The 27,074-nt window shown below is 39.3% G+C and overlaps 2 protein-coding genes and 1 long non-coding RNA gene across 7 annotated transcripts; 1 reads left to right on the top strand and 2 right to left on the bottom strand.

Moving 5' to 3' along the window:
* Positions 1 to 10,954: 10,954 nt before the first annotated feature.
* LOC121784781 lies at positions 10,955 to 12,264 on the bottom strand. The gene is made up of 2 exons (XR_006046781.1): positions 11,882 to 12,264; positions 10,955 to 11,243 (listed from the first exon to the last, which is right to left on the bottom strand). It is a non-coding gene; the product is annotated as an uncharacterized LOC121784781 (long non-coding RNA).
* A 2,080-nt stretch (positions 12,265 to 14,344) lies between these two features.
* On the top strand, positions 14,345 to 20,021 carry LOC121784766 (BTB/POZ domain-containing protein NPY5-like). 5 transcript variants are annotated; one of them, XR_006046778.1, is made up of 5 exons: positions 14,348 to 15,981; positions 16,539 to 16,608; positions 16,845 to 18,026; positions 18,159 to 19,055; positions 19,898 to 20,021. XR_006046778.1 is itself a non-coding variant. In XM_042182995.1 (5 exons), exons 2-5 carry the CDS (start codon positions 15,920 to 15,922, stop codon positions 18,741 to 18,743), a joined length of 1,899 nt encoding a protein of 632 aa, XP_042038929.1. In that variant the 5' UTR covers positions 14,348 to 14,841; positions 15,372 to 15,919; the 3' UTR covers positions 18,744 to 19,206. The 5 variants fall into 5 exon arrangements, 4 of the variants coding, with proteins under 4 accessions (XP_042038932.1, XP_042038929.1, XP_042038931.1 ...); XM_042182995.1 differs by lacking the exon at positions 19,898 to 20,021 and having other exon boundaries at positions 14,348 to 14,841; positions 15,372 to 15,981; positions 18,159 to 19,206; XM_042182997.1 differs by lacking the exon at positions 19,898 to 20,021 and having other exon boundaries at positions 14,348 to 14,947; positions 15,372 to 15,981; positions 18,159 to 19,206.
* A 54-nt stretch (positions 20,022 to 20,075) lies between these two features.
* LOC121784773 (casein kinase II subunit alpha-4, chloroplastic-like) lies at positions 20,076 to 25,982 on the bottom strand. The gene is made up of 10 exons (XM_042183004.1): positions 25,618 to 25,982; positions 25,391 to 25,520; positions 24,268 to 24,462; positions 23,077 to 23,234; positions 21,795 to 21,885; positions 21,336 to 21,401; positions 20,937 to 21,019; positions 20,793 to 20,856; positions 20,643 to 20,711; positions 20,076 to 20,444 (listed from the first exon to the last, which is right to left on the bottom strand). Exons 1-10 carry the CDS (start codon positions 25,743 to 25,745, stop codon positions 20,385 to 20,387), a joined length of 1,044 nt encoding a protein of 347 aa, XP_042038938.1. The 5' UTR covers positions 25,746 to 25,982; the 3' UTR covers positions 20,076 to 20,384.
* Between the last annotated feature and the right edge of the window lie 1,092 nt (positions 25,983 to 27,074).

The following is a 27,074-nucleotide window of genomic DNA, read 5'->3' as shown; positions in this document are numbered from 1 at the left end:
ACATTCATGGCGGGCTCTATGCCTAACGTGAATGGTGGGGGCTCTATGCCCAACCACGTTGTTGGCTCCTTCGGGGGCAACGAAATTGGTTCCTTCCAAGGACCAACTGCGGCACCTTTGGCACCAAGAATGATGCCACCTGCCGAGAAACCACCCAAGTTTGGAGGATCAGACTTCAAGAGGTGGTATCAAAAGATGTTGTTCTACTTGACAACATTGGGCGTCGCCAACTTTCTCACTGAAAACGAGCCGCCCGCACCAAGCGACCAAGAGACTAGGCTCGAAGTCATGGCAGATTATGAAGCTTGGAGGAAAGGAGATTACCTTTGTAAAAATTTCATTCTAAGTGCTTTAGATGATAGTTTGTACAATATATACTCCAATGTAACCACATCTAAACAAATGTGGGAAAGCCTAGAAAAGAAATATAGCATAGATAATGCTGCAGGGACTGAACAGGTTGTAGCGTCCAAGTTTATGGACTACAAGATGGTCGACTCTCGACCCATCATGAAGCAAGTCCAAGAGCTCCAAATGATCATCCACTCCTTAGTGGCTGAAGGGATGACCTTGCCCGATAAGTTCCTAAGGTGCACGATCATTGACAAACTTCCTCCAAGTTGGAAGGACTTCAAGAGTTATCTCAAGCACAAACGAAAGCAGATGACCTTTGAAGACTTGATCGTGAAGTTGCGTATTGAGGCATATGTGCGCAAAAACGACCAAAAGGCTAAGGGATTCACCCCAAATGAAGCCAAAGCCAACCTGTTGGAGCGGGGCGGTCCCTCCAACAAACGCCCTCGCCCAAACCGTCCAAACGACAAAGGGAAGGGAAAGCAGCCTTCAAAGAAGTTTGAAGGCGACTGCTACAAGTGTGGCAAACCAGGCCACTTTGCTAAAGACTGCCGCAGCAAGAAGAACAAGCCGGATGCCCACGTCGTTGAGAAGGAGTTCAAGGACTGGGATGAGAACGACCTCATTGCTGTGGTCACTGAAGAGGTCAACCTTGTTAACAACAACAAGGGTGGCTGGTATATTGATACCGGCGCTACTGCACACGTCTGCGCAGATAGAAGTATGTTCTCCACCTACAACAACGTTGAAGGGAGAAAGATAAACATGGGGAATCAAGCCTCGTCTGAAATCCTCGGAGTTGGTGATGTAATCCTCAAGATGACGTCTGGCGTCTCAATCACCTTGAAGGATGCGCTGCACGTTCCGGACATCCGGAAGAACCTAGTTTCAGGATCAATACTAGTGAATAAGGGTTTTAAACTTGTATTTGAATCCGATATGTTTGCATTGTATAAGTTTGGGAAGTCCCTCGGAAAAGGTTATGTAACCGACGGACTTTTCAAGCTTAGTGTAGCAACACTGCGTGTTCCAAAGCCATTGGCTAATAAGAATAAAGCATCTACTTCCTCTTATTTGACCGAGTCTTCAAATTTGTGGCATTGTAGATTGGGACATGTAAATTCAAAAGCCATTAAAAGATTAGTGAATTTAGATTTACTAAAGGCTAATGAAGTGGATAATCAAGATAAATGTGAAATTTGTCTTGAAGCAAAAATGACTAAGTTGCCGTTTCATTCGGTTGAACGAAGCACAAAACCCCTTGAATTAATTCACACGGATGTATGTGATTTAAAGATGGTGCAAACAAGAGGTGGTAAAAAGTACTTTATCACTTTCATAGATGATTGCACAAGATATTGCTACATTTATCTTTTAAGAAGTAAAGATGAAGCAATAGAGGCGTTCAAAAATTATAAGAACGAAGTTGAGAATCAACTTGGTTGTAAAATCAAAATGATTCGAAGCGATAGATGAGGAGAATATGTAGCCCCGTTTGAGGAGTTATGCAACGCAAGTGGTATAATTCATCAAACAACTGCTCCATATTCACCACAATCTAATGGTGTTGCAGAACGCAAAAATCGTACTCTAAAAGAGATGATGAATGCACTGCTTCTAACTTCAGGATTACCACATAACATGTGGGGGAAAGCTGTTTTGACAGCTAACTATATCTTGAATAAAATCCCTCTCAAAGGAAAAGATGCTACTCCTTATGAGTTGTGGAAGGGAAGGAAGCCATCCTACAAATACCTCAGAGTGTGGGGGTGTTTGGCTAAGGTGATGGTTCCTCCGCCCAAAGAAGTTACAATCGGACCTAAAACGGTTGATTGTATCTTCATTGGATATGCACTTAACAGTAGTGCATATCGATTTGTTGTTCACAAGTCTGAAATATCGACTATAACAGTAGGGACAACAATTGAGTCAAGGAATGCCGTATTTCTCGAAAATACTTTTCCTTGCAAAGACAAAGAAAAAGTCGTAACCAATTCTGAGACAAGAGTTGAAGAAGAAGCCACTAGTTCTAAACCAGTAGAAGAAGAAGCCACTAGTTCTAAATCAGCGGATGAGGAACCTAAATCGCGCAAGCGTGCAAGGCCCGATCCGAATGATACAGTACTAAGACGTGGTAATAGAGTCAGAACACCAAAAACTTTTGGTCCTGACTACATTGCTTTCATGTTGGATGAAGAACCAACATCGATAAAAGTAGCCTTTGCTGGCCCAGACGGGCTGCATTGGAGAGAAGCTGTTCAAAGCGAAATTGATTCAATTTTGCTAAACCACACTTGGGTGTTGGTAGATCTACCTGAAGGTGCGAAACCTCTAGGTTGCAAATGGGTACTTAAAAGGAAATTTAAGGCCGATGGAACAGTGGATAAGTATAAAGCCCGATTAGTAGTAAAGGGTTTTAAACAAAAGGAAGGACATGACTTCTTCGATACATATTCACCTGTAACAAGGATTACATCTATCCGAGTGCTTCTCGCTATTGCTGCATTGCACAATCTTGAGATTCATCAAATGGATGTAAAGACCGCGTTTCTAAATGGTGAATTAGAAGATGAAATATATATGGAGCAACCCGAAGGGTTTATAGTACCTGGACAAGAGAAAAAGGTATGCAAGCTCGTAAAGTCTCTATATGGATTGAAACAAGCGCCATTGCAGTGGCACTTGAAGTTTGATAATGTGATGTTATCAAATGGGTTTAAAATCAACGAGTGCGACAAATGTGTCTACATCAAGAGCACTAATAACGGTTATGTTATAGTGTGTCTCTACGTTGATGATATGTTAATCTTGGGTAGCAACACTCAAGTAATTAACGATACAAAGGTCATGTTAAAGAGAAACTTTGACATGAAAGACATGGGTCTAGCCGATGTAATTCTTGGAATGAAGATTCTAAGAACGAATGATGGAATCATCTTAACACAATCACATTATGTTGAGAAGATATTGAATAAATTCAAAGCCTATGATGGCGCGTCGGTTAAGACTCCAATTGAACTCGACGTTCACTTGAGCAAGAACAAAGGCGAGCCCGTTGCACAAGAAGAGTATGCACGGGTCATCGGGTGCATTATGTACTTGACTAATTGCACTCGACCTGACATTGCTTGTGCCGTGAACAAGTTAAGTCATTACACGAGCAATCCAAGCAAAGAGCATTGGAGAGCTCTTGTGAGGGTTTTGAGATATCTAAAACATACTCAAAATCATGGGCTACACTTCTCGAGATACCCCCCGGTACTTGAAGGGTACTGTGATGCCAATTGGATATCTGATAATAGAGACTCACTTTCAACAAGTGGATACGTCTTTACTATTGGGGGAGGTGCTGTATCATGGAAATCCACAAAACAGACATGTATAGCCCGATCAACAATGGAATCGGAGTTCATTGCCTTAGATAAGGCGGGTGAGGAAGCCGAGTGGCTTAAGAACTTCCTTGAAGACATTCCATGTTGGTCTAAGCCAGTGCCACCAGTGCTGATCCACTGCGATAGCCAAGCGGCTATTGGAAGGGCAAACAATGGTTTCTATAACGGTAAGTCTCGACATATACGTCGACGACATAACACCGTGAGACATTTGATCACAACAGGGGTGATTACAATTGACTATGTGAAGTCAATAGATAATCTAGCGGATCCGCTAACCAAAGGGTTAAACCGTGATCAAATGAATAAGTTGCTAGAGGGAATGGGTTTGAAATCCACAAACTAAAGAATTATCATAGTGGTAACCCAACCATGATGACTGGAGATCCCAAGAACTTGGTTCAAAGGGACAACTAAGCTATGAAGTTCATGGAAAAACACTCAAACTATATCTATTCCCTAGAGAGCAATAGAGTGTTGGAGAACTTGCCTAGTGATAAAGGCCAAGTCTATGACTTCTAATGGTTCTTATGAATCTCAAAGAGATGGAGTTCTCAAAGAGACCAAGTATGGCAAGGTACTTGACTAAGAATCACCTATGTAAGTGTGAAGTGTGGTCGCTTCATAAAACACACTTATGAATCCAAAGTGGTGTCCAAGACCGCAATGGACACAAAACCTGAGAACGGATGAGGTTGAGGTGTTTAAGCGTTAACACCATTGTCTCGGTGCACGCCGTGGGGGATTAGTTCAAAGCATCGCGCTACTAAGCCGCCTGTGTATCCGATGGTGTCGACTATGGAGGGTTCAAAGTCAACAACTACCTATCCTTATGCTTATATACCTCTCGAGGGTTGAGCTTGTGTCTGCATGCATATGCATTTGGCTATTTCCACTCATGTGGGGGATTGTAAAAATCATGGATTAAATATGCTCGGTCAATGGATTTTGACCAAATAATAAATGTGACGAGACATTTAATTTTGTGAAATTAAATGACATAGCGTCGATCTACATTTTACGTAGATAAATGTAGTATATTCACTTTCTCAAATCCGATTTCCGGTGAGTGAGAAATAGTGGATTAAAGTTGGGCATAATTAGCTTTTAATTAAAGCTTGGAGTTGGAGCTTAGGGAATAATTAACTAGTGTTAATTATCCCACATTGGAGGATTAACACATCTTTTAATGTGTATAAATTAAGTGACTTTATGTTACTTAATAATTATAGTGGACCAAGATGGGTGAAATAGCCCACACGCGCGCACACGCGCGCGCCGCCGCCGCCTCCCGCCCGCCCGCTCGAGCCCGTGCTCGCGCTCGCGGGCCGCGGGCGATCTCGATCTCGATCTCGATCTCGATCTTGATATTGGACTTGGACTTGGACTTGGTCTTTGGGTGGTCTTTGGGCTTGGTGCTTGGCCCAAACTATTCTTTTTAGACCACCGCCGAGTCAGCAATCCAAGTGGCTTGACACGTCGTCAAGCGAGGCACAGTCACGGCTGCCACGTGAGAAATCCACACGCTCCACACACGGGTGGCACACTCCAGCCACACGCCTGTAACCGACGTCGGTTACGAATTGCCATGATGAGCCTTCAATGGCTGGTTGACCCTGCATGGTGGCTTGGCCTATAAATAGGCTAGCCATACCACTGCATTAGGAGACACACATACAAGCATTCTGCATCATAAGCTCTCTCCCTCCCTCTGCATTGTCTTTCTGTCGAAGCTCTGCTCTCTCCTCCATCCCGTTCGCCGGAGCTCTACTGATTGCGGTGCTGCATCAATAGAGACGTAGCCGTTTTACCTTTGGGGACGACACGCCAAACCGAAGAGCACTACTGGGGCGTATCTCGTCTTGCGGGAAGAGGCCTCCTCGACTCGGCTAAACTTGGTTCACGGTTGCTGTTTCGAATTCTGTAATTTTCTTTGTAGTTCAGTTTCATCTTCTGTATTTCTTCTTTTGAGTTGTATTACGCCCGATTTTGTTATCTGTTGTAATTCCCAGAAACCAACAAGATCATGTAGGGTCTTGTAAATCCACACGACTATTAAATTCTTGTCTACCACTCATCTTATATTGCATCTAACATTCTACAATGATGTGTCGCATGTTTGAGAATATATATCTCCCCGTTATGAACGTCGGTATCTAAGAATTCTAAGTTGAGACATTCATCCTAAAGACTTTTTAATTTTTTAAAAATATTTTTCGAATTTAATTTGCGCATCATCAGATGACCACTATCTATAATCACCGTTTTCGCTTAATTTACATTATTTTACTTCTAATATCTAAAATTTATTTTTGACGTTATTCATTCTATGAGTTTATTAAAATTTAAAATTTTTATTTGTGCATTATTCTCACTTCAAGTGAATAAATATACTTGTACAAATATCATTATTAGTACAAGTATATTTCTGGTTACATTGGGAGTAGAGGAATGAGGGGGCAAGGCATGTGATGTTGGAAGAATAAAGGCAGTTTGGATAAAAGAACAGGAATGTAGACACTATTTGCCCATTACAAGTGAAATAGGAGATGATCTTTATTTCATTTTATTAAATTGGACTGTTCAAAAGATAAAAATGTAGAGATATATTTTCTCTACTTTATATATTACTGTTTAAAGTTTATCACTATATAAATAGTGATAGTTAAAGATGTATTTAACCACTATAAACATTGAAAAAAAATCAGAATCGGAATCGGAATCGGAATCGGAATCAGAATCATTCTGAAAAAATTAAACATTAACTAACTCTATCTAAGATATATATGAAAAAACAAAATAAAAACATGGAGTACATTTTAAATAATTTTTTTATCATATAATTTTAATTAAATAAGTTATCTATCCTATCAAACTATTCATTAGCGTCTAGATTATAGTACTAATTCATAAAATTTGCTATACCACTTTAAAATCTTATCTCGAACAGTAGATTTGTGAAGCATATATCATGAATGAGAATTGTTTACTAACATCAACTAATCAAGCAAAACACTACTAATAAAAGCAATTTGGGTTTAATAGAATTCTAACTCCAAAGTAAGCATCATTAGTGTCTGTCCCATGTGACTCCACACCATTCATTTATATTGAAATTTCTCTTATTTCAATCTATGATGTTTGGGCAACAATTTTCTTTATCGAAACCTTTTTACTTACTCCAATTTAATTATCTAATTGTTCATAAAAGTGTATTTCACAGCGTGGGAGGTCATTATTATAATGTAAGACAATATTTGACGAAAATTCAAACAGAAAATAAATATAAAAGGCTTTCAGTAAAACACTAGAACTACGAAAAAATGAGACTATAAAGATAGTGATATTTATTCATTTAATTTTGACTTCAAACTAATAAATTCAGTTTTTACTTCAAACTAATTCATTTGGCTAAACATATCAAATTGTGAGCTGAATTACAAAGTCAATTAACAAACCATCTTCACATATTAAATTATTTTCATTTGAAATTTTAGAAAAAAGCACAATTCTTCCTGACTTTCATAATCATCATTCTGGAAAAAACATTAATTAACTATGGTTTTGTAAATATCATTGAATTAAATAATTATCTTCTTGACTATCATACATAAAATTAGCCACCACTTTAAAATCTTATCAAGAAAAGTTGTTTGTGAAGCTTATCGTGAATAATCAATGTTAACTACTATAGTTTACTAAAATGAACTAATCAAGTAAATAAAGCAAATCAGGTGTAATTGAACTCTAAACCCCAAAGTAAGCATCATTAGTAGTGTCCCATGTGACTCCATTCCATTTCTTTGAATATTGTATTTCAATTTATGATGTTTGGGCCACATTTTTCTTAATAATTTACTCCAATTTATTTCACAGCGTTGGAACTTGGATGCCATATTACAGAAGTTGATAGATAAGTTCGACGAATTTCCATTCAGAAAATAAAAAATATATATATAATTATAAAAAGTCAATTAGTGTGGCAACAGTTTTCCAGACACTTTCTTCCACATTTCGATCAAACTTTGAAAGAGGCCGGTGCAGTAATTCTCCATTAAAAATTAAAATTAACAAACCATATTTCAATAAACTAAACTAAAATTGATACAATTTGGTAACAAAGTCAATCTCATGTATCATGTGATAATCTCATATGGAACTTGTTAGATATCTTGGGTGGTTAATAAAACATGTATTTGCAAAGATTAAGAACTATATTTCAGATAAGATTACACAAAATTAAAGTATTAAAAAATAGAGAGGTGATCTGTTGAATGTAGAAGTAGGATATAATGTATTGTGTTCTATATTATGATTAGAATGATTTCTCCCCCTTAATATAGGAGTTGTTACACGGTAATTATGGAATAGAATCATCCTAATTCTAGGTAAATATGCTCCCTATCAATTACATATCTTCTCCTCTAATAGTGTCTCCTTATTTGGTAAGGTGTGTGCATGGTATGTTTTGACACTCCCCCTCAAGCTGAGTAACGGCATCCCCGATACTCAACTTGCCTAGAACCTCACCGAAGGATTTAGGATTTACTGCCTTCGTGAGAATGTCTGCCAGCTGTTCTCCTGATCGAACGAAAGGAAGCTCTATGACTCCCCCTTCGATCTTTTCCTTAATGAAGTGACGGTCAACCTCCACATGTTTAGTCCTGTCATGTTGGACTGGGTTCTCTGAAATGCTGATAGCTGCTTTGTTGTCGCAGAAAAGCTGACTTTCCTCGTCGGTGGAAATCCAATCTCAGTGAGTAGTCTCCTAAGCCAAAGTATCTCAGTTAGACCACTCTTGATCCCTCGGAATTCCGCCTCTGCACTTGATAGAGCCACAACTTTCTGCTTTTTGCTTTTCCAAGTGACTAGATTTCCTCCTACAAACATGAAATATCCTCCCGTGGACTTCCGATCTATAGGATTACTGGCCCAGTCAGCATCAGTGTATCCATCTATCTCGAGATCTTTACTCTTTTGGAGCAGCACTCCATATCCTGTGGTTCCTTTGAGATAGCGAGCAATCCTCAATGCCGCATCTAAGTGGTTCTGTTGAGGACGATGCATGAATTGACTTACCACCCCAACAGCATATGAAATGTCAGGCCTTGTGTGAGACAGGTAAATGAGTTTGCCCACCAATCGTTGATATTCTTCTCGGTTTGCTAACTTGGCGCCGTCTTCAAACTTCAACCCATGATTCACCATCATTGGAATGTCTGCTGGTTTGCAGTCCAACAACCCAATTTCTGCCAGTAGATCGAGCACATACTTCTTCTGTCGTAAAAATATCCCTTTCCTTGACCGAAGCACTTCTATTCCCAGAAAATATTTGAGGGGCCCAAGGTCCTTCATCTCGAACTCCTCAAATAAGTTTGCTCGCAGATTATTTATTTCCTCTTCATCGTCTCCCGAAATGATCATGTCGTCCACATAAATTATCAGACACGTCATTTTCTCTCCTCGTTTCTTTAAAAATAGAGTATGATCTGAATGACTTTGGATGTACCCATACTTCTGCATTGCTTGTGAGAATCTGCCAAACCAAACTCTTGGAGACTGCTTTAGTCCGTACAACGTTTTCTTCAGTTTGCACACCTTCCTGCCCCCTGAGTATCCTGGTGGCATCTCCATGTAGACTTCCTCATTTTTTTTCAGCTCGCCATGCAGGAAAGCGTTGGTCACATCAAACTGGTGTAGGGGCCAGTCTTTACATGCAGCCACTGCGAGTAATGTTCTGACGGTGTTCATTTTTGCCACTGGAGAGAAGGTCTCTTCGTAATCTACCCCATACGTCTGGGTATACCCTTTTGCCACCAATCTGGCCTTGTATCTTTCGATCGATCCGTCAGCTCGTCTTTTGATGGTGAATATCCAGCGGCATCCTACCGGTTTCTTCCCTTCTGGCAAATTGCATTCCTCCCAAGTGCCATTTCGGATGAGTGCATCCATCTCCTTCTTCATTGCCTCCTGCCAGTGTTTGTGCTTCATTGCTTCTATCCATGAACACGGAATCTCCCCGTCTTCATATAGAGCTGCCTCAAATGCCTGTGCCATTTCAGTCAGGTAGCCTTGTGCAACATTGACAATGGAATACTGAGTTTTCCTTCCTTTCCACTCCGGTGAGTATCTCTTTGGGGGTATTCCTCTGGTGCTTCGTGGAGGTAGTGTAAATCCTCCCATCTCGCTTTCACTTGTTTCCACTGGTTCGTTGTTTGCAGTAGCTCCCTGTCTCAGATCATCAATATTAACAATATCGCTTACCATAGGAATCACAGGCGGGGAAAATGGTGTCGCAATGTCACTCAACTCCTCGGGCTGTGTATGAGACTCTGTAGACGGCCCGTTGGTACTGCAGTTCACTTCGTCTGGTGGACCAACTTCTGTCACAGAGTCTGTATTTGGCAAGTTTGGATTGTCATGGAGATTTACTGTTTGAGGTGGGGAACAACTGAGCGGATCTCTAAGTGGTATATTATCACTCTCCTCCCCCTGACCGCGAGGTTGGGTAAAGAAATACTCACTCTCAATGAAATCACAATTCATTGTGGTATATAGGTGTCTGGCTTTAGGATCATAGCAACGATACCCTTTTTGGTTTGTTCCGTACCCCAAGAAAATGCATTTAACAGAGCGGGGAGCAAGTTTGGATCGGTCATGTTTTGGGATATGGACAAAAACAATACAGCCAAAGACCCGAGGTTCAAGGTTAAGTGGTGGTGTTATTTGGTGCATGGATGACAAAACATCGATGGGTGTTTCAAGATTTAGGATGCGGGTAGGTAATCTGTTGATGAGATAGACTGATGTGGCTAAGGCTTCGGGCCAAAAATGTTTTGGGACCCTAGACTCAATCAACAGTGCTCTAGTCATTTCGAGGAGAGTCCTATTCTTACGTTCAGCTACCCCATTTTGTTCTGGAGTGTGTGGACAAGTTGTTTGATGTATTATTCCCTTGTCAGAAAAATATTTTTGCATATTTGCATTAATGAATTCTCCCCCATTGTCCGACCTAAGGATCTTAATTGTTTTTCCATATTGATTTTGCACTAAAGTATAAAACAGGCAGAATTTTTCAAAGACCTCAGATTTAGACCTCAGAAAATAAACCCAAGTCATGCGCGTGCAATCATCAATAAAGAGAACGAAATACTTAAATCCTAGTCCTCCCACCACAGGGGCGGGACCCCAAACGTCGGAGTGAACAATGGAAAAAGGAATTTTTTCACGCGTATTACTAAATTTAAACGTGTGTCTATGGCTCTTGGCCAAAAAACAAGTCTCACAATTCAAATAGGGAAGACTGGTAGTAAGTTTAGGAAACAGTAAACGTAAATATCCTATAGACGGGTGTCCTAACCGGCGATGCCAAATCCAGGCTTGTGACGAAGTCGGTCCTTGAGTCAGCATCGCAGTACCGTGTTGGGCCATCCTGTCTACATAATAAAGCCCTCGTCGTTCAGTGCCACGCCCAATCATCGTCCCCGTCTTGATATCCTGTAATTCACAGAAATTGGGCTGCATTAGTAGATTACAATGGAGTTCTCTGGTAACATGACTGACCGAGACCAGTTTATTAGCCAGAGAAGGGACATAGAGACAATTCGAAAGTCGCAATGTGGGCGACAGTGTGATTGTGCCGGCTCCTGCAACAGGTATTGTATGTCCATTTGCTGTGCGAACAAAACTTTTCCGAGAGGCAGATATGCTAGTAAAATCAGACGCCTCAAAAGACATCGTGTCTGTCGCTCCACAGTCAAAAATCCAGTTTTTGTCCTTGTCCATGCAATTGGTGACTGAGGAATTTGCTAGGGCCTGGAATGAATTATTGCAGCGGATATTCGGTGTAAATTCCAGGTTTGGGCAGCTGGAGCATATATTTTCGGATTTTGGGAAAGCTGTGGGGTTATTTGGCAATAAGTTTGGGCTGGGGGGTGGTCTGTGAGAAATATGGGTTTGTGGGGGTGGGATTTGTGATATATTTGTGGAGCGGGGTGGCTGGTGCAATATATGGGTTTCTGTGGGGATTTTCTTGGAGTTATTTTTTGTGTGGGGGTTTAAGTGCAATCTTCTACCAATATTGGGGGCAGACGGCATTTTTGCATAGATGGGGGGTTTAATCCCCAAAGTTGTACCTGAAAAAACCCTAGCCGCTGAACACTGTCCATTCTCGCCGTCCCGCTGCTCCGCTCCTGTGCTGCCGTGCGTCGCGCCGGCGCTGCCCGTCGATCCACCGGCGTCGGTAGCCCGGTCGCTAAGGACGGTTGCGACCCGTCCTCCTCGATTCGCTGCCCGTGCTGCTCTATTTCGTTTCATCTCATCCCACCACTCGGGAAATCCGATTAGTAGGAAACAACCATCTTTGGTGTGCTTCTTACCGCCGCAATGGGTACAGGAGAGGCGGCTTCGGTCGTCGTCCGATCGTTTCTGCCATGGTCGTTGCGCCGCGTGCTGTCCAGCGGTTGAGCGGTTTCGATCGGTGGCCGCGAGTCCAGAGGCTAGTCCGGCTGGATTCTGTGATGAGCCTATACCCTGGATTTGGTTGTTGACCGATTCCCGTCGGACGCGTGCGTAAGCTTCGCGTGCCGATGGTAATGGGTCAAGCCTGATGAGTTCCTTTTTTACAGATTCATACTTGTCATCCAGTGCGGTGACAAATTGGTAAAGTCGTAATCGTTCCTTTGTCATGGGTGTAGTTTCTCGGCGATCGATCGATATCCACAAATTTTGGAGTTTATTCCAGAGGCTTTCGAGGGACATTTCATCCTGTTTAATGGTGTTCGTCTATCGATGCAGGTCGTACACTTGAACGGGATCTGCGCCGCTGCCGTAGGTGATGGCCAGCCCGTCCCAGAGTTCCTTGGCAGTGGCGTATTGTGAAACCTCGTTCACAAGATCTGCCGCCATATTGTTTATAATCCAACTGAAGACGCAGTGGTCTCGTTGCTGCCATTGTTGGTAGGTAGGGTCGGTTCGGGGTGGCGGGACAGAAACTCCATCAATGTGAGACGTCAGTCCCTTCCCCCCGATTGCCCTGTCCATGAGATTGGCCCAAAGGGGGTAGTTATCCCCTTCCAGTTTGGTTTTGACCGTGATTTCACCCAGCGATTCGGGGTGATGAGTCTTTTCTGGCGTTTTGATTGGACCCGAACTCATGCTCTGCCGTAGGAAATCCGCGAATTGCGCGGCGAGTTCCGCGGGGAAGGGTGATTGGTTTGGGTGGGTTTCTGTGTTGTTGGTTGTTTCTGATGATTCTGACATTGCTTGCTGTGTTGCAGAATTGAAAAGGTTAGGAAGGTATATTATGGGCGATGATGAAATTTTTCTGAGCCCGAACCTGCTCATGATACCATGTTGAATGTAGAAGTAGGATATAATGTATTGTGTTCTATATTATGATTAGAATGATTTCTCCCCCTTAATATAGGAGTTGTTACACGGTAATTATGGAATAGAATCATCCTAATTCTAGGTAAATATGCTCCCTATCAATTACATATCTTCTCCTCTAATAGTGTCTCCTTATTTGGTAAGGTGTGTGCATGGTATGTTTTGACATGATCTGCTGGGAAACAAAAATGAGCGCCTTATTTGGGCGACACACACGTGTCAACAACATCAGTAATTATTTATTTATTTATTTATTTATTTATTTATATTTATGCTTCATCTTCTTATTTATGAACCCATATCCTAGAAAAATCTAAGTCTATAGATCTATAACCTCTTTCACTTATGTATACGTAGCTTCCCCTGTTTTTCTGTCACAAAAAAAGGAAATTGATCTATATCTTTTTCTAATTCTGAAAATCTTGTATCAGGTTCTTCGTCTCCCCCTGCAACTTCAATTACAAGCGTAAAATACACCAAAAGAAACAATTGAAATATGTTCAAAAGACAATCTAAAGATTTTAATTTTTATCTATGAGTGCCGAAAGGCCAAAGGAATTAAACAAATGCATTGCAACTTTAGTGATCTAAAAAATATAATTGCCGATCTTTCGCAGCTATTTTATTGAAACTCCACAAAAAATTGCTTCATTACATTGATTCCTCACTTTCATAAATTGTAAAATTATCATTGAATTGCTCACAAAAATATATGCAATAAGGTATATTACATTGATCCACATATCTCTCCAACTCTGGATTAAATTTGGTAAAATACCCTCAACTCAAATTCTTCCTTATTCCTTCATCTAATCTAAGATAATTAGCATCACAATTCTTCCCCAAAAAAAACTCGAATAACACAAACGTCAGTGTGGAGAAAGATGAATTGGCACTCACTCAAAATGAGCGAACCAGACAAGGTGTTTTATAGATCCCACCGAGCTAAAATTATTTTACAGAGTTGGGTGTCTCTTTTCAATTGAGAAGATAATGTGTAGAGAGATAAAAAACTTAATTTGGCGAGAGAAAGAAGGTATTAAGATATATTTAAAAAAATTGACGTTTTTGACACGGGTATGTCGCGCAAATAAGACGCTCATATTAGTCGCCTAGGAGATCACATCTCTCCAAAGTTAATATCAATTTGTTTTCATTTTGCATTTTAAGAATGAAAAGCAACATTTAGTGCATTACACAAATAAATGCGAGTGCCTGAATTAGTTATCAATTAATCCTTTATTATTTAAATACGAATTAAGTTATCGAACTGTCATTCCATTGGAATTTATTGAAGACCGAGAAGCCTCCATTGGCTACAAATCTCAATAAGCCGCCGCCCCACGCCGTGGACTTACACCGAATTACTTAAGATTCAACAAAGCTAGAAAAATAAAAATCAAGTCTTTATCTTGTTTGTTTGATTTATGTACTTAGTATTTAATTAATCTATGTGTTATCTCAACTTTATTCAGTTTTATGCAACTAAACGTTAAGGGAAAATGGTAGTAGTAGTAATTTGATTCATGTAGTATAAAAAGGCGTAGGAAGGGGAGGAAAAAAGGGAGTCTTAAGTGGTGGGGCGGTGGTGCTGAGATAGTCTGCAAAGTAAAAACATTCTCAGAAGAAGTGGCTTTTTTGTGAATACACAGTGTTGCTATGGTGGCTGTCAAACATTAGCGACAACACATCTTTTTTTTCCATGGTTTGGTTTTCTGCTTTCTTTTGTTGCCTTCTTCGTTTCCTAAAGTTGTAGTGCTTGTGTAAAGTAGTGTTTTTTCCACTTGCTTCTTCCTTTTCTGGTGTGATAGGTTGGTTTGATTTTTCTTGAGTGTTTGAGCTTTCTTTGATCTTAGTGGATTGATTGATGCAAGTATGAGGGTGTGAGAGTTGGTGCTTTTTTTGGTTTCACATGGTTACTGATTGTGGGTCTGGTTAAAGATTCAATTTTTGTGTGCTTTCGAATTCATGATTTACTACCATTTTTCTTGGATTGAGTTCTTGATTTTTGGGATTTAGTTGATTTCTTTGCATTTGATAGTGTGGTATATTGGATTTGATGCTTAATTTGGGGGAATTTATCAGTTGCTTTTACTGTATGTTGGTGTTGGTGTTGGCTTGTTTTTAACCATTGATATGCTTACGCTATCTTCCAAAAACTAGCTGGATTCCATTTGTCTGCTGAGTTTGGCAGTGCTTATTTTCTCATAACAAGATCATGTTTGGTTTTGATAGGTCTCTCCGGACTTCATTGATCCAAAAAGTGTTGTCGAGTAACGTGGATTCTTGATCTTGATTTGTGAAAGTGGACCTGTGGTTTTGTTCCTTGATTAGTAATGGCGATTGATAGGTAATGAGGAAGGTTGATGGTATCAAGTGTTTTGAGCACGTGGGATGTTTGCAGTATTTGACAAGAGTATATTGAGCATCTTCTTTACTTATTGGTCATTTTTGTTCGCTCTATCCTGTCGTAAACTTTTTATACTCTCGGAATTTGCCACTGCAACCAAGCAAACTATTGATTCTCTTATTCGGGCCTCCTTCTCATCAAAATATCAAGCTCTCTTGCATCATCACATTGTTTCGTCATGTGGCGTTAGCCCCCTTTTACTTGATCCCTCCTCATAAGTCCTCAAAAAGTGTTGCAGCTGCTGGTTCCTGGAATTGCCCTTTCAACTACTGCAATTTGTTTCGTTTTGCGTTATTGAATTGGGGATTCCTGGTTTAACTATAGAAGGCAAAGGATCAATATTTTGAAGGTTAGAGTACACTTTACCTGCAAAATGAAGTTTATGAAACTTGGATCAAAGCCTGACCAGTTTCAGACCGACGGAGACACTATAAGGTTAGCTATGTCTCTCATCAAATCCTTGCTAGCAGCTGTGTAAATGTTTAATTTGACACAGATTCTTGTTTTTCATATAAGTATTGCTGCCCCAAGTAACTTTCACCATGTATGTATACTGGTCTCGGCTCTAATAATTTCGCATCTGAACTATTATTAAGATTCCATGCTGACGAGACTGTTGTGCTAGCTCAAATCATATTTACCATTCTTTCTTTGTATATTTGCATTTCAGCATTAGTAGGACAAGCCAGCCTGGTAAAACTGTGTTCGGCTCAAAATTGGCAGAGTATTTTGTATTCATCAATAGGATAGAGTATACTCTTGCATATACTATAGGTCAAAGATGGTCGTTCTTTGATTGAAGCAGCCTATAATTATTTATTATAGATGTTTAGTAACCATACGAGCCTTTCAGAAAGAAGTAGATTTTCGGAATAGGATAGGACTTCATTTTTAATAGCCGTTGGTTTTGCTTGCTTCAATGAGTTGAGGGTATGCAACATGGTGTAACTGTAATGTGTACTGCAAATTTGACTAACCCGTCTATCTTTCAGGTATGTAGCGACAGAGTTGGCTACTGACTTGGTTGTTAGTGTTGGAGATGTCAAGTTTTATGTTCATAAGGTATGATCAATTCGGCGAGACTATGTACTATAATTTGCCATAACACTCAAGTTGTCTCAATTTAGTCTAAGTGACTGCTCCTGTTAAATAACCTTGATTTGTACTTTCTATACCTGAGATTTGCTAGAGTTCTGATTGCTTAAAAGCAAATGATGTGTTTTCATTTCAATCCTGTTCACTATATTAATTGGTATAGCTCTCTGGTCAGTTACTAATGAGACTGCATTATGTTGTAGTTTCCTCTCCTCTCCAAGAGTTCTCAGCTCCAGAAGCTCGTCACCAGTGTGGGTACTGACAACAACGACGAAATTGACATCCATGATATTGCGGGTGGACCTGCAGCATTTGAAGTATGTGCTAAGTTCTGTTATGGAATGGTAGTGACACTCAATGCGTACAACGTCGTAGCAGCCCGTTGTGCAGCTGAGTACCTGGAAATGTATGAGACTGTTGAGAAAGGAAATCTTATATACAAGATTGACGTTTTCCTCACTTCTAGCATTTTCCGGAGTTGGAAAGACTCCATAATTGTACTTCGAACGACAAATTCTTTTCTTCCTTGGTCGGAAGAATTAAAGATTGTCAACCACTGCCTAGACTCTATTGCCACCAAAGTTTGCACTGATCCTTCGAAAGTAGACTGGTCATACACTTATAACCATAACAAGCTTGTATCTGAGAACGAGCATGAAGAAAAATGGAACGGCGTGAAGAAACTACAAACAGTGCCAAACGACTGGTGGGTGCAGGACCTGTGTGACCTTCAAATTGATTTATACAAAAGGGTTATTACAGCAATAATTGCCAAAGGAAACATGTCTGCAGATGTTGTAGGTGAATCATTAAAGTCGTATGCTTTGAGAAGGCTTCCTATTTTTAGCAATAGCACCTTACAAGGAAGTGATCGTCTGAAGTACCGTTACTTGGTCGATACAATCACATCTTTGCTGCCAAATGAGAAAAGTTCGGTACCTTACGATTTTCTGCTGAGATTGTTACATACATCGATAATGTTAGATTGCGATGAAGTGGGGAGAAGGATGCTTATGCTAAAAATTTCTCAACAGCTTGATGAGGTAACTGTTGCGGATCTAATTATTCGCTCCTCAACTGGTGAAACAGCCCGTTGTAACATAGACGTCGTACATGGATTAGTTGAGCAATACGTGATGCAAGAAGATACCATCCAGACTGGTAGTCTCGATCCTGATGATAATGAGTTCAGGGAGATATGTCCTGGATTTATTTCCGATGCTTCCAAGGCTAAGGTGGCTAAATTGGTTGATGGTTATTTGGCTGAAGCAGCTAGAGATGTCTCGTTGCCTCTGTCCAAATTTGTCGATCTGGCTGAAATGGTCTCGGCCTTTCCAAGATCGAGTCATGATGGGATTTACCGTGCTATTGACATGTACCTCAAGGTTTGTTGTTCATTCCATATATCAAAATTCCCAACTCTTATTCCATCTTCAAGTTGATCATAACCATAAAGTCCTCTCACTGAAGTATATAAGATGAACTTGAATTTCACTGATTGATTATCATCTTTTCAGCAGGAACACCCAGCGTTGACGAAGAGTGAGAAAAAGAGAATTTGTCGGTTGATGGACTGCAGGAAGCTTTCGGCTGATGCATGTGCGCACGCTGTACAGAATGAGAGGCTTCCATTGCGGGTGGTTGTGCAAGTTCTTTTCCTCGAGCAAACCAGAGCGACAGCAGCTGTTGGGAACAACACTCCCGATCTTCCTGGCTCTGTAAAGGCTATGCTTCCACGGGGATCTTGTGGGAGCTCGAGATCTGCAACTACCAACTCGGATGAAGATTGGGACGGGGACCAGACATCAGAGGAGCTTAAGGATTTGAAAGCAGAGCTCGCTTGTCTCAGGCTAGAAAATAAAGGGGATAGTGGCGTCATAGTAAATGATGCTAAATCGAATGCTGATAAAGTCACTTCCAAGAAAGTAAAGAAGATCTTCACGAGGCTTTGGTCAAGCAAAGACAGACAAGGGGAGAATAGTAGCTCAGATACATCTGAAAGCCGTGCTTCTACCAGCGTGGAAGAAACAGAGGCAATGAAAGTGGCTGTACGGATGATGTTGCAAAATCAAACGACGAAGAAATCACAGGTAACAAAGTGAGAATGATCTCTTCTCAAGATCCTCTGCTTAAACAAGGATCTATCAGGTAAGGAGAATAGCAGCTAGAATTCGTATAGGAGTCTAGAACAAGGCGTAACCCATCCAAGTAATCAGGCTACTCGTCTCTAAACTAAGAGGGAAGGGTTTAGTAACCATCATTTGTAAGTTTGCTCCTTGGTTTTCCTTAAGATATTAGTGTCATTCAGATGCAACAGAATGGAGAGAGTGACTGGCTAATCATTTTTCGACACTTGAGGAGCTTATCGGCACAAGAAAATGCTCGTCGGCTTTTATCCTTTGGCATAGTGTAAGGTAGGTTTGGTGTGTATCTGTAACTGTAATTGGCCTAAGGATTTTTTTATAGCCAGCCAGTGTGCATCTGTAGTTGTTTTAGATGTATTCTCAGCAATATGAAATTTTGTGTTAGGTAAAAAGATTGCTAAGGCATTAGCGCGTTTTGGTATAATTATGTCAAAATTCATCATGGATGTAAATTCCAAAATCTTGCGATAATAAGAGTCCAAACCAGAGATTAAAATATCATTTGGTGGCTCCGCTCCATATAAAATTAGGATACAGTATTAAGATAAAGCAAGATGAGTTTTGCTAAAATGAGTTGATTAATTCTTAAATTAGGGTTCTTCACGAAAAAGGCAATTACAACCCACTTCCCACTGCCAACCATTCCTGCCCAACCATAGCCGGCAACTTGGTGACATAACCATTTGCCGGAGATCAAAACATCCTAAACTCAATTCACCGATAAAATTGACAGAAATATAAAAAAATGTCGAAAATATAACTGAAAACAAAATCTAATGTTGAGTATAGAGTTTGTGCAAATAAATTGAATCATTGGTAACATTAGGTTGTGCCTCTTGGTAGGGATGTCAATCGGGCCAGCCCACCGTGTTTCGGGCCAACCCTATTCGGGTTACGAGTTAATCGGGTGCGGGCTAATCGGGCTGAAAATTTTCAGCCCTAACCCTATAAATTTGACGGGCTATTTGGGTCAGCCCACGGGTTGTGGGCTAAATTGACATCCCTAACTGTTGGGTTTACTAGCCATTTGAAGTTGTACAGTTAAGCATCTTTCTTATAGCATTGGTTTCTTATGATGAGCTTTGACACCTTCCTATTTTTGGAAGATGCAGACCGTCGGAGAGAGTCATGACAGCAACAGAAAGAAAAGAGACGGGAAGATCAAGAGAGAGAGAGAAGAGAGACTTGAAAGTTTGTAAGATTATAATAGTCAGAGATAGGAGGTGAGATGAATTGTCATACTTGGTCAGTAAAAATGTTACTGTCTGGAAAACTATGCGATGAACGTGATTAACGTATAAAGGATTAAAATTGTGCAGAACAATTAGCAGATCTCAGTACAGAAAACAGTTCAACAACGATGAATTTAGAAGGTAATCAATGCCAAAGCGAAACACAACTTCTGCTTCATTTTCAAGCAAAATCAACCATGAAAAAATCTATCCCATAAACCACACAAAGCGCTGATGCCCGTCAAACTTATGGATGAATCAGATGGTAAGCACGGCATGCAGAGCTACTCAACTTGAATGATCAGTACAAGTTTACAAGAGAAACAAGAATAAATAGGCACCTCGAGTTTGAAACGTCCTTCAAATCCTAATGGCCACGACTTCTGCGGCTTTCTGAGTTCCTTATTGGGTTAAAATAAGGATGGGCCTGCACAAGATTAGAACCATCAGTCAGGAGCAAAAAATATGCTTTAGAATACAAAAATAAGAATTAGAGTAGATGGAGATAATTTTGATAAGATGTTTTTAAGGAAAAATATTATTTCCAAATCTTGAATTCCGCAAATAGAAAGAATAATTCACTGTTTCATTAGAAGTTGGAGACAGTCAAGTGAAAAAAAGGTACCATTGCCTCCTTTGCAGTTGGCCTTTCTTCATGATCATATCGCAACAATTTGTCAACAAAATCAATTGCCTTCAGATTCAAAGAATATTTTCAGTCAAACATTATATCACAAACTTAGTTAAATGGGTAGCCAAATGGATAACTGCTTACATCAGGAGCTGCCAAATGTTGATTATCACCATTGATGAATTTTGTCCATGGCTTTCTACTATGCCTAGATTGGCACAAGAAAATCAGTATTATTTTCTAAACTTCCACTAAAAATCAGCAAGTGCAAAGTCTCATGTATTTCACCTTCCAACAAGAGCAGCAAGATTTTGGTCTAATTCCAAGCGGTACTTGCTCAAATAGGCATTCAACTCATCCGTACCCAAAACCTGTCATTTTATCAAGATTCAATGCTTTACTAGGTTGTACAAAAATTTCAAACTACTTACATGAAACCAGTAATGAATCTGCTTGCATGTTAATCATCCACTTCTAAAACTATTTGCCATTAGCATAAACTTATTATGTATTTATACTAAATGATGCAATTAAACCAAGAAGGAACCAATAATATAATTCAACAGAAGTTGAGAATTAATTGCTAGAACTTAGGATACATTCCAATCTCTGGCATGTGAACAACTCTCTGAGAGAAAAAATGAGCACAAGTAAAAGTAGAATTTAGAAAGTTATCTTTCAACATACCTTTGCAATCTTGACCAGTTGATCATAATTGTCATGCCCATAGAAGAAAGGCTCCTTGCGGAATATCTGTACACCATATAAGCATCATTACAGAAAGAAACTTTTTATACTCCATTTATTTTAGGCGTGACAATTCAAATTCCCAAATTTCATCCACCATCCACATATCACAATAAATCAGATAAAAGTCTCTCATTTGCGGCTTCAAGAAGAGCAGCTGGGATAAATATTAAGATGCTATTTGCAATAGATGTGATCATAGTCTATATTAGAACAAAGAAGGAACCAGTCTGATTATTCTCATCTGTGTTTTAAAACATAGAGGGGTTAGCATTACTGAAAAGAATCTCACCAATTTATATGTTTTTCCAATAGTATACAACCTAATTATGGACTAGCACATATGTGGAAGAATAGGAGTTTAAATCTTACAAGAGGCAGATTAAAAAAAGAGCATACCATTCCAGCAAACATACAGCCCAAGCTCCATAAGTCCAAGGAGTAATCATAATCTTGCAAATCAACCAGAAGTTCAGGGCCTTTAAAATATCTGTGCATGTAGCAAAAAAGTTATATATGTATACATATACATTAAAAACAGCTTGAAGTAATATAATGAAACAAAAGCATGTACTCTTGACCATGAAACTGTAACCAACTTTCAACAATTAAATATTGTAACTGAACTGAGATCTTGAGAAGAGTGACAAGAGTCTTGAGTTATGAGGCCTCTGCCTAGATTAATCATATTCACTTGAAATCAAGTTAGATAAACACCATTATTTTCCACCTATTTAGATGCATCTAATGTTTCAAGTTTTTGGGTTTTGACCAAATATATTCTATACTAATTGTTCCAATTAATATTAAATTACCATATTATCACAATGATAAGGCTTATTGATCATGTATGTGATCAGGAAAATAAATGCATCTCAAAATTAAGAGTTTGAGAATACCTGTCCAACATTTTAAGAGTCCATTTTACACTTGTCATTTTATCACTTCAACTAAACCAAAAAATCTCTATTATTTCTCCTAAAACTGGACTTACAAAATTTAAATTGAATTCTCATTGAGCAAACCCACCATTCTTTCAGAATTATAACTCCCTATCTAGGTCAAGATAATTCATCATTTTATCAAGCGCAGATCTTTATGCATGTGTTCTATCGTTTGCATGACCCAATAACCTGTGACTGCACTACGTGTTTAATCCACAAGGGAGTTCTAGATAAGAATAAAAAAATTTCAGCTCTTATATAGTTGGCTGATCTGAAGTCACAGGGCTTTAGTGACATCACATCATGCCCATTGCTTAATAAGCTTTCAGAGTACAAATTTTTAGCAATCAGAATCATGATTTAGTATGTCAGAATAGAAAGAAGTACAATAATTTAAATCAGAAAACAAAGATATGAAATCATAACCATTAAGACCATTAATAAAAATTATTTACACTAAGTTAATGCCTAAAGGAATATTTAAATTGTAAGTATATGAATTTCATTTCCTTCCTTCATAGTAAAGTGGTGTTTACAAATTATACATTGTGATTCTCTTCCACTAACTAAACCAAAGCCTATCAGAAACAGAGAGAACAAATTAGAAACTATTCTTTCGACAAAGCAATAGAAATTTAAGAAAAGGGAAGTACTGTTTATTAAATAGAGTATATACTATATAGAACAAAAATAAGACAAGATCATTAGTAAAGCAGACGTGAAGAATGATGGCAAACCTGGAAGCAACACGAACATTATACTCTTTCCCAGGATGGTAGAACTCAGCAAGCCCCCAGTCAATAAGGCGGAGTTTACGCTGCTCGTGATCTATCATGACATTGTGGGGTTTCACATCCCGATGCATGATACCTTGAGAATGGCAATAGTCTAAAGCCTGTATATCAGTGGAAAAAGTTTCAGACCCTCCATCAGGAATTCAGAATATATCATTCTATCACAGCAAGAAAAACACAGGATAAGGTGTGTGCAGGTCATTTAACCAAGCACATGCTCTTTTTGATATCAAACAAGCAAAATAGTCAACTAAATTAACAAGCTTATTGTATTCAAGTCCAAGAATTCATAGTCACACGCATGCCAGAGTCTAGATCTGGAGCCACACTTGTAAATATTATTGCCACCGGTGCTGCTACCACATAATGAAGAGCAAAGCCTATGGAAATTACAATATCTTTCGTTGCTTGTCAATTTTTCTTCTCACCGCCAAAAAATAATTGAGTCCTTGGACTTAATCCATATAATTCAAGTAAATGGCTAAATGCATGCACAAATTAAAGCAAATCAGACCAGCTGTAGTTAAAATTATGTTATATCCATCCCTAAATAATAGTTGCATATTGCCATTTTGGATGTCCACGAAAAATAGTCTCTTTCAACATATACATTACCCCACAACATATTATCCTCAATATATCAACTTATTTACACTTTCTAACAAATAGCCCACCACTTCTCCACCCACAATGCATTTATTAATTATTCTAACACTGCTTTAAGGTGGAACCTTTCTCCACTCACAATACACTCAAACCATTCTGATTAAAACCCATGTCGCACTCTATTAACACTATTGCTTGGGACAGAGGGAGTATTCTCCAAGTTCAAATTGGAAAGACAGGATTCATGGTTATGGACATCCGTATATAATATCTAATTTTGGGACTAGATCCATTTAGCATCACTGTCCTCCAACAGATTATAGAAAATGTGCACAAAGAAAATCAAATTGGTGATGGGAAAATGATAGAACAGCACATGCCTAGTGAATCCCTAGAGTAATCAATACATGAAGAGACTAAAAAAGAACAAGAAGATTATAAGGACCAGGAATTTGAAGAACAATAATTCAAACTTTCAATCTCCAAAGATTATTCGAACTGTAAATGCAGATAAAAGAAGAGAATTACCTTCAAAAGTTCATATATGTAATATCTAATATCAAAGTCTGAAAGTGTGGGATACAGCACTTTGAAGTCTGTATTGTTCACATGCTCAAATATAAGGCTGGGGGTCTTTGATTGCTGATCTCTTACAATATCAAGCAATTTCACAATATTTGGCCCTCCACAAAGATTCTGCAAAATCTTAATCTCTCTCTTGATCTGCAGAAATAGATACTATGGATCATGATTCATGAGAACCTAAACCAGTTACAAAAGCAGTACCAACTACCAAAAGAGAAAAGTATATTAAACAATCTCTTAATTTAAACTTGCTTCATAATACAACCAAATAGGTGTTAAAGCGACAAGACTTCTTCAACTTTTCATTTTTTTTTCTTCTTCTAAAGTCATATTATCGCTTCTTAGTGCTTGTGAATTCTCCTCCATTTCTGGCATTTATCTTTTCCAATTCTCTTCTCAGTTTTTCCTCAGTCTTACTGTCAATTACCTCCAATGCAGAAAAAGCAGAAACCAAAACTTAAAGTCTCTCTATCTGATGCTTATGCTTAGCCAAAAAAGACGTGAATCCCAAGGATATGGATAATGACTTCTTTCCTAATTAAGTGATACTACAAGGATATTCAGACCCATGGTCTCCAGGAAATTTCTAGTCAATTACTCTACTTGATTGAGTCAGAGTGTTCAGAAATATAAACATTCTCAATTCTCCTCTTTGTTTAAGGACAATCATTCCACAACCATTCTCTCGACACCCTCTTTGTTTTAGGACAATCATTCATCAACCATATTCCCCAATTCTCATAAGCAAGCTATAATGCAAAGGTAAGATATGGTACAACGAATGGAAATTTTTCTGCCCAGAACCTAGTTAACTTCACACCATAAAGCTAAAAGTATGACATAGTCATATAACTACAGCATAAACTGATTATCTTAGCTGATAGCTGGAGAATTGCCATAGTGGCACTCAGAATCCCATAATCCATATACTTAAAAACAGACCGCAGCTGGAATTAGTAGAAATTACTTGTTCATAGCACCTATGAAGCACAAAAACTTAATATTCTCCAGCCATGAAATTATCACGAGAAACAATTAATTTATCAGAATATACAAATTACGAGACCTTCTTCTTCTTAACAGGCTTGAGGATTTTGATGACGCATTTCTCGTTATTGGTTACATGAATACCCTCAAAAACCTCGCTATATTTCCCCCTTCCAACCTTCCTCACCACCTCGTAATCATCCTGCTCCCTGCCGCAACCAATCGAAGCCAAAAGGAATCAATAAAGGCCAAACAAACAAATTCGAAAGGGAAAAAAAAAAAGAATCGAGCATCCCAATCAATTACCCCCATTGAACAGTTAGCGCCTCGTAGTCCCAATACTCCTTAGGGCGGATAACATTGACGTCTGAGTATACCCGCGCCTTCGAGGGGGCTCCAGGCCGCCTAATCGCTTTCCCGATCTTCTGCGACATGGTATCGAGCAGGGAGCGGAGGTGGTTAATTTCTGATGCGGCGGCTGGGCGAAGGTTGGTGGTGGTAGTGGTGAATATTGTGGAGGAGGGAGATTTGAGGGAGGTGGCGCGAGACGAAGAATTGGAGGGGCCTTACGGCCATGAAAGGGTAAGGGTTAATATAAATGGCGTTGCTGTGATGCTCTGCTTTTCCATGGAAACCCTTTTCCCTTTTTCTCCTTTCATTTTCCCTTTTCTCTTTTCCTTTCCCTATTTAGGCGACGGATAAGGTCACAACACAAAGGGTTCGGAATTTAGGTGGGACCCACTAAAATTTCAATTGTTGAGTTTTTTAATTACAACAAATTTTTGTAAATCTTATTTTTAGTTTTGTAATTGTGGTTGATTAGCGGTATAGCCCTAAGTTTCAGCATTTTCAAAATCATTAGCTTAGTTTTTATTTATTTTTACTAGTATAAGTTAGGCCTTTGGCCTAAAATAAAAAAAAATAAAAATCAGTTATAGCCAAGTTAAAAATAATTGGAGCAGAAATTGGGCCATATATGGTTTCATCACATTCATGCCATTCCTCTTCTAGTTAAAAGAGGATCAATTATTTTTTATACTACTATCAAATTAAACAAGAAAAAATAGATAAAACAAATGAAAACATTGAGGGTGGGGGTGTTGAATGATGATGTGGCGAATTTTTGATGGGAATAAATGCAAGTAATAAATGATCACAACACGGAAAATTACGTGGTTCGATTTACTGAGGTAAATCTACGTCCACGGGAAGAAGAGAGGGCAAATTTGTATTGTTTGGTCTCGCTTACAGATTACAATACTGATTTGCTATAAGATTCAGGATCTAGAGAGCTTAACCCCTGTCTATCTGATCTAGGTTCTATTTATACATTGAACTAAGATCGTGGTTTGCAGCACCACTCACTAGATCGTAGATGGTTGATAACTGCTTAACACCACTAAATAGATCGTGGGTGTAATGGAGGTCGTGGAGATCCTGCATGGGTCCACTATCTCCTTGTTCGGTCGAACACTGAGACCGAACTGCTGAACTTTGCCGATTAGCTTTTGCCGATCTGAGAGTAGAGCTTGATTGGTTCTTTTGCCGATCTGAGAGTAGAGCTTGATTGGTTGGCTTTTACCGAGCTGTAGGCTGCGACCGAACTCTTTGGTTGTGCCGAACCGAACTCTTTGGTCATGCCGAACTGATACTCTTTCTTGGGTTTTGAGAGTAGAGCTTGATTGGTTGGCTTTTACCGAGCTGTAGGCTGCGACCGAACTCTTTGGTTGTGCCGAACCGAACTCTTTGGTCATGCCGAACTG

This window comes from Salvia splendens, chromosome 21, assembly GCF_004379255.2.
Source record: "Salvia splendens isolate huo1 chromosome 21, SspV2, whole genome shotgun sequence".
Lineage (NCBI taxonomy): Eukaryota > Viridiplantae > Streptophyta > Magnoliopsida > Lamiales > Lamiaceae > Salvia > Salvia splendens.
The sequence above is the reverse complement of the archived record's forward strand: the minus strand, read 5'-3'. Positions and strand labels throughout refer to the sequence as shown.

Bases quoted from the DNA above. Each gene is read 5' to 3' on its own strand.
- LOC121784773 (XM_042183004.1), bottom strand. From the start codon at position 25,745: ATGTCGCAGAAGATCGGGAAAGCGATTAGGCGGCCTGGAGCCCCCTCG. The intron at 21,886-23,076 runs GTTTGCCATCAT...CTACATGCACAG, and splicing joins AATGTTCGTGTTGCTTCCAG to ATATTTTAAAGGCCCTGAAC. The intron at 20,445-20,642 runs GTACCTTTTTTT...AATCTTGTGCAG, and splicing joins CAACTGCAAAGGAGGCAATG to GCCCATCCTTATTTTAACCC.
- LOC121784766 (XM_042182995.1), top strand. From the start codon at position 15,920: ATGAAGTTTATGAAACTTGGATCAAAGCCTGACCAGTTTCAGACCGAC. The intron at 16,609-16,844 runs GTATGATCAATT...ATTATGTTGTAG, and splicing joins TCAAGTTTTATGTTCATAAG to TTTCCTCTCCTCTCCAAGAG. The intron at 18,027-18,158 runs GTTTGTTGTTCA...TCATCTTTTCAG, and splicing joins CTATTGACATGTACCTCAAG to CAGGAACACCCAGCGTTGAC.